At 40.0% G+C, this 13,109-nt stretch overlaps 3 protein-coding genes across 5 annotated transcripts in view; 1 reads left to right on the top strand and 2 right to left on the bottom strand.

The window, feature by feature from the left end:
• The window catches only part of tada3l (transcriptional adaptor 3 (NGG1 homolog, yeast)-like), a 13,460-nt gene extending 10,120 nt beyond the window's left edge, over window positions 1–3,340 (bottom strand). Inside the window, exons 1-6 of the mRNA XM_014019316.1 lie at window positions 2,948–3,340; window positions 2,405–2,649; window positions 2,072–2,307; window positions 1,803–1,908; window positions 417–552; window positions 223–326 (exon numbers count right to left, since the gene is read on the bottom strand). Of these exons, the coding sequence (XP_013874770.1) occupies window positions 223–326; window positions 417–552; window positions 1,803–1,908; window positions 2,072–2,307; window positions 2,405–2,614 (792 nt within the window). The 5' untranslated portion in view covers window positions 2,615–2,649; window positions 2,948–3,340. The remainder of the gene's footprint in view (window positions 1–222; window positions 327–416; window positions 553–1,802; window positions 1,909–2,071; window positions 2,308–2,404; window positions 2,650–2,947) is intronic.
• A 132-nt stretch (window positions 3,341–3,472) lies between these two features.
• LOC106525179 (actin-related protein 2/3 complex subunit 4) lies at window positions 3,473–5,296 on the top strand. Its single transcript, XM_014019317.1, has 6 exons — window positions 3,473–3,570; window positions 4,207–4,325; window positions 4,553–4,664; window positions 4,752–4,847; window positions 4,956–5,126; window positions 5,206–5,296. The coding sequence occupies exons 1-6, from the start codon at window positions 3,568–3,570 to the stop codon at window positions 5,209–5,211; spliced, it is 507 nt and encodes a 168-aa protein (XP_013874771.1). The 5' UTR covers window positions 3,473–3,567; the 3' UTR covers window positions 5,212–5,296.
• Window positions 5,297–7,493: 2,197 nt separating this feature from the next.
• Window positions 7,494–13,109, bottom strand: part of LOC106525175 (6-phosphofructo-2-kinase/fructose-2,6-bisphosphatase 4) — an 11,230-nt gene continuing 5,614 nt past the window's right edge. Inside the window, exons 12-14 of one of the 3 annotated variants that reach the window (XM_014019311.1) lie at window positions 12,462–12,524; window positions 12,285–12,349; window positions 7,494–8,214 (exon numbers count right to left, since the gene is read on the bottom strand). In XM_014019311.1, coding sequence (XP_013874765.1) covers window positions 8,155–8,214; window positions 12,285–12,349; window positions 12,462–12,524 — 188 coding nt within the window. In that variant the 3' untranslated portion in view covers window positions 7,494–8,154. Of the gene's footprint in view, window positions 8,215–9,207; window positions 9,965–12,284; window positions 12,350–12,461; window positions 12,525–13,109 lie in introns of those variants that run through there. The other 2 variants (XM_014019310.1, XM_014019309.1) reach the window with 2 other exon arrangements.

The raw sequence follows: 13,109 nt of genomic DNA, 5'->3' as shown, positions 1-13,109 counted from the left end.
ATGGATGGATGGATGGATGGATGGATGGATGGATGGATGGATGGATGGATGGATGGATGGATGGATGGATGGATGGATGGATGGATGGATGGTGTCTGGGTTTCTCAAAGTCTTTGACGGGGTTTTCTTTGAATATCTGGTGTCTTTTTTTACTTGTACAGTACTTGTAAACAGCAATTCATTCTTGAAATAAATACTGGAGTAGAAAAAGGTGAGTCTGACCTCTACGAGGGCCTGCAGCAGACGCTGAGTGAGAGGACCAAAGGGACACCCGTCTTCTGGTGATTCATGCTGGGATTCTGACTTTTTCAGCAGCGAGTCCACGTCTGCACAGAACATAAAGATGAGAARTTAAATGGCTCCATGTAGCAACGTTAGCCTGTCCTGGTAAAAACAAAGGAGTGTTAAGTCTCCACCTTTCGCATCCAGTTCTGACAGCGGTCCTCCCATCAGGCTCTTCTTCTTGTCGTTGGCTCGTACTCCTTCCCTCTGCTCCTCCAGCARGTCCTCTTGAGCCCAACGCTGTGAGTAACGTTTCCCCAACGCCGGGATCTGCAGGACAGACAGTCAGCCCTGAAGCTCAGCGCGCCTTCATACGTCACACATCTTACTCAGCATCAGCTGCAGACAAGGAGGTCCTACAGAACAACTGGAGTGCGTAAAGACCACGTGACCAYGTGATCGGCTGGTGAAGCTAACGGCTAATGCTAAACGGGCAAGAGTCTGGATTTACCTTCACTGTACATGTTGGCAACAGAGCAGRAAAAAAGGACTGATGATGTAAAAATCATAAAAACTATTATAACACAATTATTATTACTAGTTTACAGTTTATACAATCTATCTAATGTTTTAAATAACGTCAGAAAAGCTGTTTGTTATGGATTTAGTAACAGAAGATAAACAGGAAAACCGTCTCATTTTACAACACAAGTCAGCAGATTTGATCTTATTTAGCTCAATGTGATCTGAGCAGAACATGATGTAACAGTTTAAAATTAAAATAATCTTATAAAGTCCATGTAATCACTGTTATTTATTGAACTGGTTAGCAGATATTAGCTTGTAGAGCATTTATACAGAGTTTAGCTCTGTTGACTCATGCTACAATTTAACACAAACTATTAAATATTACTTTGTCCTCTGATTAATATTTAGACCTACAGAGTGTAAAATAATATTATAAATGTCTGATTAATATTTAGACCTACACAGTGTAAAATAATATTATAAATGTGAGTATTTTTAGGTTTCTGTTAGAGGAACCTGACTTGTTAAGAAGATGTTAGCTAATAGAGACAAGTTTCATCCTATAACCAGAGAACATTTTCTAACTGTTGACTGGTAAATATAAATATACTTATTTTATATGACAGTGAGAAGAAATAATAAATATACTTTCTTACTAGCTGAAGTCATCATTTTTCCAACTAGCTAAAGTCTAAGTTACAGGCTGACTTCAGGTCTGGTTTAGATCATTGTTACTTATAAATTATATATTTTTCTGGTATAAATCTGCTGTTTTACATGATTGTTGAATGAAATTAACATAATTATTAATTTATTGTAAAAACATGACAGATAATCTGTGAAACAGATCCAGTTCAGCTGCTGTTTATCTATTAGTTTCTATGGAGGCTGTGAGCTGTTGCTCTTTTAGGATGCCATTTTTGCTCCTCCATGCTGTCACAGACCAGTGTACAGTATGGGCGGGACTCAGACTAGTGATATTTAAGTCTATGGCTACAGACAAGAAACGTGGGCGRTGCCTCGGATAAAAGAGATAGATTTTTATGTCATACTTTGAAATACTCAGCCTCGTCCTCTGGAGGTTTCAGAAGCTCCTCCAGTAGCCGGATCTCTTCGTTTGTGATATCAGCACAGTACGGCTCCACTGACGCCCAGAACCTGAGTGTTATTTTAAARATGAGGATAAATCACAACGAAGGGCACTTTTACAGCACGTCTTTGAACAACCTCACTGTCATTTTGACGAGGCATCATTTGATTACAGAAAAACTGATGTAATTATTTAATACATATAACCAAACAGAGTTAATATACTGCTGACCTGTTGGGAGCATCATTTTTAGGAGCGCGGGGAATATCTTGTGGATCATCTGGAAAGTCATACTCTTGTACTTTGGGCTGTATGAGTTTAGATTTGGGTCTTCCGGGACCCGGACCCGGTCCTCCCTTGCTGTCCTGTTTTTGCTTCTTTGTTTTGTGGCGGGATGGGGCTGCAGGGTCTGGGTCCTTACCCAGAACGCGCTTGTCTCCCTTCTTGTCCTGCCAGTCTGTGAGGATCTGAGATTCATCACAGGAGAAAAACAAAGAGACTTTTATTGAATTGTATTCAGGATTGACATTTGAGTCATCCTACAGTGGGGTCTTTGACCCCGACCTGTCTCTGCTCCTCCAGGGCTCGGAGGCGGCGGCTGGCGGAGGACAGCAGAGTCTCCAGCTCCAGCTGCAGGGTGTCCAGCTCCTCTATGCCGATGCCATCGTCCTCTGAGCGGCCCAGCACAGCCGTGTACCGGGGACACAACTTCACATGCTCCACAGGCTTGAAGTCGTAGTATTTCAGCGGAGGGCAGTCCTTCAGCTCACTCATGGTGTGGTGTGGTGGGCTGTCAGTGCCWGGTCAATCTAACCCAATCACATGAGTTATACTGCTGGTTAGAGACCACAAACTGGAGTTTGGCTCTAAGTTTCTCATCAATAACCCAAAGCACGTACAGACACACACAGACACACACAGACACACACAGCAGTGCTTCATTCAGCTTCGGGCCCAAACGGTCTCGAATAACGTTTACATGATTTACCCGCTGTTTTAGTACTGACAAAACTCTCACACATATCATACACGAATTTTTTATGTTTGTTATTGCACACTGGAACCACACAAATATGATTTTTCACGTTTAAGAGCGGCGATATTTACCGTCAGAGAAAAGTGTCCATGATGGGAGAAACCATTGCGATGAGAGGGGCGCGTAAAATGTATTTAAAATAAACGTGTGCCTTTCTAAAACTGAATAAAAACATTCAATACGTATTTCATTTATCTGGAAGTCGCTGAATAAATTAACCAATTTGAAATAACTGGGTTAAATTAGATAAATTTCAGCCATAACAGCCACCCGGACTAGATTGGTATCATCAGAACAAACCATTTCCTGTCAAGGCGCAACTACATAAATACTTTTACACTAAATCTGCAAATTGATAATAAATATCTATTTTGTACAATACAAAATAGTTATTTATTGTGTTTAAGGTACATAAAAAGTTTTAAATATCAAAATAATCAATGACAAAACAGCCATAAATAACGTGCATTCCCCCGCAGTTGAGCTAAGTGGTTGCGCCAAACCGTGTGCTCGTTTTATTAAAAAGTCTTCTCCGGTTGGGCGGAGTAATATCCGAACATAGCAAAACAGCGTCAAGAACAAGCGGAGAGTCACGTTAACAAACGCACCCTAGCTTTACATTACTATGAAGGATTTACGGAAGCGTCGTCCCAGGCGTGGCTGAACAACTTCCTCCTTCTACAGCTGAAAAATGGTAAGTCTCCTGCACTACATGAATTGTTGTATTTGWATTATTTAGATGTTTACGTTAATTAACCATAGTCTCACTCAGTTGTAAGTGTGCTAGCTAGCCTTTGTTGTGTGGTGGTGACACTGGTTTTGGTTGGTTTCAGTGGGATGAGAGAACGGGCATCCTTCACTCGGTATAATGCAGAGACTAGTCTGATTTTAGCTGAGCTGGTTTTCCTCTCGGGCCTTTTCTTCTTTATTGTCACAGGTGGCTATCTCAAAACGGACACGTTTGGACTGAAAAGCATCTTAATATTTAAAATGAGGCGCAGTGTACCTTTATTTTTATGAAAGGAATATAAAAATAAACCTCGGATGAGCTGCTTTCATACTGCTGGAAACTAAATTAAATAATACAAACCAAAATCAACACGTGGATGAAATTCTAATTGTTAATACTGCTTCAATGACAGATTATTGCCTTGTTTAAAATTATTTATAAACAGATTATTTTTGATGTTTGCATCCATGCCCATATTTGTCGCCTGTCAAACCTGACCTCAGGGGGTCAGACTCACTCAGCTGGTTGCTTTTATTTGTGTTTACTCTGATCTGTACGTGTTGCATCACAATCACAGATCTTCCCTCTGTTCCTCCTCAGACAGCCACTCTGCGCCCCTACTTGAATGCTGTGAGGGCCACCCTGCAGGCGGCCCTCTGCCTGGAGAACTTCTCCTCTCAGGTGGTGGAGCGCCACAACAAGCCGGAGGTGGAGGTCCGGTATGTTTATATCTACACTGGATCTTTTTTTTTTCTTTCTTCTCCTTCCTCCTCCTATGTATTTCTCCTGCCCTTAAGCTTTTCTGTGGATCATCTGCAGCTGTCACACAAGTATGGGCTTGTGCCGACTTGTGTAAGAAAGTATGGGAGGGCTAGAAGAAGAAAAAAAACATGACACAAGCATGGGCAAGGCTCTGAGTGTGGCTGAAAACTGTTTGTTGTTACAGGAGCAGTAAGGAGCTGCTGCTCCAGCCTGTGGTGATCAGCCGCAACGAGAAGGAAAAGGTTCTCATCGAGGGCTCCATCAACTCCGTCAGAGTCAGCATCGCTGTCAAGCAGGTCCTTAAAGCACCTTGAACTGCCTATAAATATATAAGTTCTCATTTAAAATAACGTTAAAAAGGTTTCTGCTCCGACCGATCACAGGCTGATGAGATCGAGAAGATCCTTTGCCACAAATTCATGCGGTTCATGATGATGAGAGCGGAGAACTTCTTCATTCTGAGGAGGAAACCAGTGGAGGTAAAGTGGGGGGAGCAGGGTGGTTGAAGTGAAATAAAGTCACCTGTGTATTTGTATTTTATTTTTTTGGCGAACGTCCTGACACCGGTTTCCCTCGTGTTCGCACAGGGCTATGATATTAGCTTCCTCATCACCAACTTTCACACGGAGCAGATGTACAAACACAAGCTGGTGGACTTCGTCATCCACTTCATGGAGGAGATCGACAAGGAGATAAGCGAGATGAAACTGTCCGTCAACGCCAGGGCCCGTATCGTTGCCGAGGAGTTCCTCAAGAACGTAAGACGTCGGTTTCCGTTCGCCGCCAAGCTGCGACACAAACCGCGTTGTTTTAAATACATCCGTTCTGTCCTCACAGTTCTAATGGCAGCGCCGTCCTCGGGTCTCCTGCAGCCCTTGGACGCTCTCGAGGACCAATCGGCACGCGCGCAGAGGACTAGAGGAGAAAACACCCGGTGGACTTGGAGGCGAGAGGGATGGGACCAGTTTGACAGCCCTTTGTGCCCGTCCCAAGTATCTCCCTGTACTCGTGGAAATCAATGCCTGTATATAATGGAATAGTAGCCAGTTTCATTTTCAGCCACTCGGAACAAATCCCCAAACAAAGGCGGGTCCTTAAAGTATTAATCAAGTTGATAGCCATGAATACAGGGGGCGCTGGGGGACGTGCCGCCGCAAATACAAGGGCCAGGTTTTTCTATTGTTTAGGTTTGACTCTATGTTCCCTCACTGTTGTTTCAAACTTTGTCTGTTCAGGACATAAATATCTGAGGAGGTGATCTGTGTGGCATCTCAATCAGATGGAGATGTCTCTAAATCCGTGTCAGAGAATTAGAAAGAGAAATAAAGTCACTTGTTTGTATGTGTGTGTGTTGGGTTGTACAAGTGTCGTACGTGATGTAGCTATAAACTGATCTTTTTTTTTTTGTTTGAGGAAGTTGTTTTTAGCATTTGTGTCGCACTGAATAGCAGATGAGAGGAAGGGGAAGTGATTCAAACACCGTGTGAACACTTGGTTCACAAACCGTTTAATCATTTTAGAAGAAAAACGCTGGTTTTCTACAAGTATTGCACTCTAAAAAAATCCATACTTTAGAGCAGTGGTTGCCAAACTTTTCAGCTTTTGACCCACAAAATAGTACAAAACAGTAGCAGAGACCTGTGCCCCCAACTATTTTTGGATGATAAACATTTGTATCAGGTCAACTAAACATGGGCATAGTAACAATATTTTTATACTACATTTCTCCATTTTAAATATACTAACCTCACTCCTTTGTAACAACTAAGGCAAAAATGTAATTAATTCAGAAAATCTTTTCAGGACCCCATCTTAATGTTTCGGGACCCCACTATGGGTCCCGACCCCAACTTTGGGAAACACTGCTTTAGAGCAGTGGTTACCTAAGTTGGGGTTGGGACCCTTTTTGTGGGTCACAAAACATCAAGTGAGGGTCCCCAGATGATTTCTAGACATTAATTTAAATTCAAAACTAAAATGCTAATGGGATGTTTTCATCATTCTTGCAATTAAAAAAGTTATCAGAAATGAATAAAATTAGTATTGTAGTTATTAGGTTTGTTTATATTGTTATTATTCCCATGTTTAACAGAGTTATTAGCTAAGTTTGCAAACATAAACAAGTAATATCTGGGGTCACAAGTGCCCGCAACTGTTATTTTGTGTGCCGGAAGCTAAAAGGTTTGAAAACCACTGCTTTAGAGGATTTGTTAAATGTTTCATCAGAGTTTTATAAAAGTGCCTCTTATTCCTGAGGCTCTTTAAACGTTTTGAGCTCCCATCTGCTTAAAAATGCTAATTGCCATTTTAATAAATCTATCATTTTGTTGTAATGTCTTGTATCTCATCATGCATGATGTAAAACATGCAAATTAAAACAAAGTGCAGCTCAGTCAGGAATAGTGTACTTTGGCAAAACAAAAAAAAAAATGCAGCCTTTAGAGCGTAGATATACCTCGTCATAGAAGCACAGCTTAAAGGTCACAGTAAACTGGACTTTATGTATCTGAAGGGTTTTACCAGTTGAAAGTCATGCACTAACTTTAAAATTTTAGTTTTAAGAAAAATACTTCTTCAAACCCGTCCATCAATCATTGAGCCGCAGCTCTTTAACATCCACATGTTCAAGGAAACTTAAGTTCAAATGCCTTTTTTCCAAATTTCCGTAATATGATTTATGGTTTTCTGAAATGTTTTTAAACACCTGATTATGCAAAAATGAAAACAACTGAATAGGACAAGTGTTTGGCAAAATGTGAGCTTTTATGAACATCCTTTAAACCAGATACCCAAACCTGTCAGCTTTTGACCCACAAAATAACAGCAGGCCTGGGCCCCCAATTATTTTTGACTGATAAATATTGGTATCTGGTCAAATAAACAATATTTATTATGCTTCTTTCATCTATTTTAATTGCACTAACCTCACACTTACGTAAAGGAAAAAATGTCATTTTAAAAAGTAATTCAGGAGATATTTTCAGGATCCCATCTTGATGTTTTGGGACCCGACTACTATAAACCAATCAAGTACTGTGAAAATAAATCCTGAAAACTTACCTTAAAACCATTGCAAACATGTCCTTGAAAAATTGGTTATTTTCCAGATTGGTTTAGAAAAATAACATCTTTATTAAAGTGGAGCTGAAACGTATATTTTCAAGTTGAGACAAACACAACCAACCTGTAGATGACAATTTTTTTTATACTTCAAATGTTCAGATGTTCTGCTCCACTAATTGTTTATCATAAGCTGATTTGTGTTTGGCTTTGTAACAGCTGAAACATTACATTTTATATACAATCCACTACAGTCAGCAGCTAAAGCTATAATCACCCAGCTGAACGTGATATTAACCAGGAAAAATCCCTTCACCCATCCATTCACTCGGCACACAGGTACAATAAGAGCTTTGTGTTCAGAGTAGGTTCAAAACCCACAGATTGCACATCATCACTGAAGACAACTTCACATGAAAATAATGGTTGCACATGTAACGCTATCATGTCAAACATGCAGCAGAAAAACACAAACATTGGGTTGAAACCACACGGTTAACACTTGAAAACATGACAGAGCCATCTGAAAGCGCGGCATCGATCGGACCGGTCTCTGCTCCTCCACCACCTCTGGGCAGGGAGAAAGTTTGGAGATAAAGTGGATTTCAGACGCAGACGTCGTGGTTAAACGCTCTGAAAGTCCGTCCACACAGGTCTGTGTGGCAGCGAGTCCATCCAGGAGACAGGATGAAGAGGAGAGGTCACCACTGGGTTCCAGCGCAGGCATCAGAGGTGAGGGGGGACGGTCTGCAGGGCGTCCTCCGTCGTACGGTGGATGTCCACGTTCTGCAAGGAGGAGCGGAGCTGGGTCAGACGGTTTGGTAACATGAAGTCAAAGCCCTGCATCTGACCTGCATCTACTGGTAAACATCAGCTGAAGAAACACTGATGGTCAGTGCAACTCCTGTTTGGCTTTTTTTTTTTTTTTACCTTTCAGCTAAAATGTAACTGGTAGACTCACCTTTTTGTATTTTTTCATTGCCAAAAGAAGTTTAAATTGAACATATCCTGCTTTTAAATCCTTTTTCACATTTAAATCAGTCAGTTGGGGTCTGTATAAAGTGGAAAAGCAATGCTTTGGTCTGAATTCTCCCTTATTGTAACTCCACAAGCCCCTCTTCTGAGGTACAGTATGTCAGATCAACTCGTTTTGAGGCTGTCTCTTTAAATCCAAATGACACGCTTCAGACTCCGCCCCCACTCCAGCTTCAGACCAGTTTATTCTAGTTTCATAGAGGGACTTATGGTTAGCTAGCTGTGCAGAACTGTTTTATTTACAAAATAAAAGATGTCAACAACAGAAGACCTGTCCATCCAGACTTACATGTTGGAGCAAGAGCCAGGGGAGAATGAAGACCACCAACTTGTAGTTTAATTTCGTACCTTATTTAGAGTTTCCATCGCGAATACTCTGATGTAATAGTTAAGAAAATGTCACCAATATGTCCCCTTTAATATCCATTTTTTTGATGCTGCTTGTGCTTTTGTATTTATTGCCTTATTTAGATGAAGTGCCAAGACTAAAGCCAGCTCACAGCTGTAGACTTGGAGCAGACAGGAGTCCGTGTTCGACACTGTGAGGGTTTGTTTGGGCTGATGAACTCTGGGGGTTCAGCTCAGAGGAATGAGTCTTCAGCCTGACAGCAGGAGAAACAGGAAGGACCATGCTGGAAATTAAAGTACAAATATGATCTTTTCTCATCTCCACAGGTTTGTTTTCAGTGTTTTATGTGAAGCTGCTCTCATGCCAAACTTTCTAAAAATGAAACACAAAAAGAGTGTTTATGAAATGGTTGAGTGGAGTTTATTTAAAACCAGTGAACAGAAACGTGCTGCTCTGACTTCTGATCATTAAATTTWAAATCAGTCGTTACATCAGTACAGTAAATCGGTGCCTCCAGGATTGTCATTTCATAGTGTTACACATCCTAAGAAACTAAAGAGTTGATTTTTAAGCACAACTTTACCGTTTCGTAGTGATTTAAAACCACAGAATAATCAAACAATTTAAAACGGACACTGGTAAAATGAATAAATAATCAGTTCCACAGAATGAGATCAGAGAGAAAAATAAACTGTGCGGTTTAAGCTTCCACAGAAAAAGGTGCTGGTGCTGTCAGGAGTGCAGCGTCGCTTCACAACCACCCTCCGTTCTGCTTCTCATTCATTCCCCAAAAACAGAAGATTGTGCGTGACCAGATTTACAATCGAAAAAAAAAAAAAATCAAAAACTGGATTCCAGTCGATTATTAACACTAAAATCACACCTTTACATATGAATGTAAGAAAACAGAAAGAGCAGTGGAGACAGGTTCACTCAGAGAACACTGTGCGTAACGAAGGACAAAAGATGGAGGGATGGAAGGATGGAGGGGGGGTGAGGGGGAGGGTCTAACTGCCTCACTGGTGAGCTGGCACAGTAATCAAAGCCTCCTCTGACAGCCGAGTCACTTCTACGTTCTGTTCAACGAAAAACAGAGAGAGCACCAGGAATCAAAACACGAGAGGAAACAAGAGAGCCGCTGAAGTTTGGAACCTGGAAAACAAAAACTTTTACAGTTTATTAAAGTTTGTTTTTCACATGGTGAGGTTTTTTTTTTTTTAATCCGTCAACAGCATCTTGAAATGTTGGGGAAAAAAAAGTTTATTCTTGCAGAGTGTACCTGAAGTACATTTTTTAAACAGACTTTAATTAGTAAAAAGCAAATAAAAGCATCTCCAATGTAAACACAACATTTTAAAGGAGACATATCACGCTAAAATCTACTTTTTAACCATTAAATACACTTTGTTGTGTACATGACTCTCTAATTTTCTCTGTTTTCTATCACGTTTTCTGAACTATTACAGCAGTATTGGTGTTGAAAAGACCAAATAAGATGGGGTGTACCAACTACAATTTGGTGGACTTCATTCTCCTCTGGCTCCAACAAGGCTGGATGGACAGGTCTTCTGTTGTTGACACATTTTATTATAAACAAAAATGTTTCTGCGCTGCTATATAGTCATAAACCCCTCTATCAAACTAGAATGGACCACTCTGGAAGCTGGATGAAGCGTCTCGTTTGGATTTAAAGGGATCCCCGATTAGTTGTAACATTAGACTTTATATGATAAACATACTTTAACTGTAAAATAAAGACTGTAAAAATACTGTAGGATGTTTAGTTTTTATAAGTTTTAAATTAAAAGTTTAACAATATGTTACACGGACGGGGCCATTTTATTTACATGCAAAGCATTCTGGGTAAATGATGACGTGCATAGGTCCTCGGTGTGAGCGAGCTATATCCACCCTGAAGGTTAATCTTGGACAATATCTGATGAGCGACTTTTTTAAATGAAACCAGAGAGCGTTGACAGAGAGGAGAAGGTAGAAATGACTCAGTCTGCAACTGAAAATATAGATGGAGGACAACAGAGCTGCTTCATGGAAGAAGAACCCCAGCTTAGCCTTTTAGCTTTAGCCCCGATGCTATCACCATATACAGTATATGCATTAGCTCAGCGCTACACATTCTCCTCTCGTCACTGAGGTCCTCCATCCACATGACAGAGAGGAGAAGGTAGAAATGACTCAGTCTGCAACTGAAAATATGGATGGAGGACCTCAGTTTAGCTTGTTTGTCGCACTAGCGCCAAGCTAATACATATAAGGCAATATAGCGTGAGGGCTAACAGGCTAAGCTGAGGTTCTTCTTCCATGAAGCAGCTCTGTTGTCCTCCATCTATATTTTCAGTTCCAGGCTGAGTCATTTCTACCTTCTCCTCTCTGTCAACACTCTCTGGTTTCATTTAAAAGAGTCGATCATCAGATATTGTCCAAGATTAACCATCAGGGTGGATATAGCTCGTTAGCAGCCTCGCACTGATGACCTATCCACGTCATCATTTACCCAGAATGCTTTGCGTGTAAAAATGGCTCCATCCGTGTTAAAATATATTTTAAAAAATTTACAAAACCAAACAGCCTACACTCTTTTTACACTCTTTATTTTACAGTTAAAATAAATGTTTATCAAATAAAGTCTTTTGTTACAACTAATCAGGGATCCCTTTAAAGAGACAGCATCAAAACGAGTTGATCTGAGACACACCTCAGAAAAGAGGTTAAGTTTAAAGGTTAAACTAGTAATATTATAACTTTAATGTCGTAATATTATGACTTTATTCTCGTAATYTAAAAAAAAAAAAATCTCGTTGTGTGGCCCTAATACTCCGTCGTAGGTCAGGACTGCCTTGAAAAAGAGGTTTTTAATCATAATGGGACTTTCCTGGTTAAATAAAGGAATAAAAACAAATATAAAAAATTATTTTTTTTAATCACATAAACGTTGCTCTGCTTTTTTCTTTGGACCATTCTCTTTAAGCCTTAAAGATGGTTGTGTGTAAAACTCCCAGTCGATCAGCAGTTTTTAAAACACTCACAATACTTAGTTTGAACCTCAGTAGTCATCTTCACCCCGTCTACATGTCTAAAGGCACTGAGTGGTTGTCGTGTGACTGACTGATTAGTATTTGTCTTAAAAAGTGATTTAAGAAGTGTTCCTAAAAGTGTCCGGTTAGTGTTTTTGTACACAGCAGTTTTTGCAGCAACAAACTGCAGTTTGAGAGTGAGTGGACCTGAAGATTTAAAGCCATAAATGTAACAAGTTTTGTTTTTGTTCAATTGTGACCCACTCATAATCTGAAAAAAATAAAGTAAAAAACTTTAAACTGTGCTTTAAAAATCATTCAGAATAACCTGTAAGATGTTTAAATCCTGCAGTGAACAGAAAACACTACTTATACCACCTGACACAACGCAGATAGTGTGTGTGTGTGTGTGTGTGTGTGTGTGTGTGTGTAATACCCACCTCTGGCTTTTCTCGGTGTGTGTTAACAGCCTCCACATTTAAGCTGATGGACTCCACTTTACATCCTGAAAGTAAAGAACACGTTTGATTCGTTCGTTCACGCGACACGAGGGGCTTGTGTTTGTTATTTCAGCTGAAGATGATGCATTTTGCACATTAAACACTCAGCAGGCCTACCGTAGGCCACAGGCGTCAGCTTCAGCACAGTGTGCAGTGGGCACTTCAGGTACGGCAGCTCCGCTGTAAGAAGGAACAGATTGGATACATGAAACCACCAGAACATGGAAATGAAGGAAACTTTCTCTTCACTGCACACAGAACCACTTCAGACATGGGAAAATTCAAACGAAGGCATTGATTTGACCTCATGCATCTTTAAATTAAAATACAGAGTTTATTAGTGTCACATGCAGAGTTGTAAAGTAACTAAGTACAAATACTTTGTTACTGTACTTGAGTAGAATTTTTGGGTATCTTTACTTTATTTGAGTAATTATTTTTCAGCCTACTTTTTACGTCTACTTCTTACATTTTCACACAGTTATCTGTACTTTTTACTTCTTACATTTTTAAAAAAAGACAAGAAGTAGAAAAGTCATTACTTTTATTTCATTTTTGCTTGTTTTCATCCCAGCTGGTAAAAAATAAATACTATCCATATAAACTGTGCCTCCTAGATAGAGTGAATTTAATTGTGGTTGAATGAGACGTATAAATACATAAAATTATGATACTGTATTAGTTTGTACACAAACAAATCATGTCACACTGCAGCAGGACACAGCAGACATATGTAGCCTAGTATAAAGATGCATATATATATTA

This window comes from Austrofundulus limnaeus, unplaced genomic scaffold, assembly GCF_001266775.1.
Source record: "Austrofundulus limnaeus strain Quisiro unplaced genomic scaffold, Austrofundulus_limnaeus-1.0 Scaffold216, whole genome shotgun sequence".
Lineage (NCBI taxonomy): Eukaryota > Metazoa > Chordata > Actinopteri > Cyprinodontiformes > Rivulidae > Austrofundulus > Austrofundulus limnaeus.
This window is presented reverse-complemented; position numbering and strand designations above follow the sequence as displayed.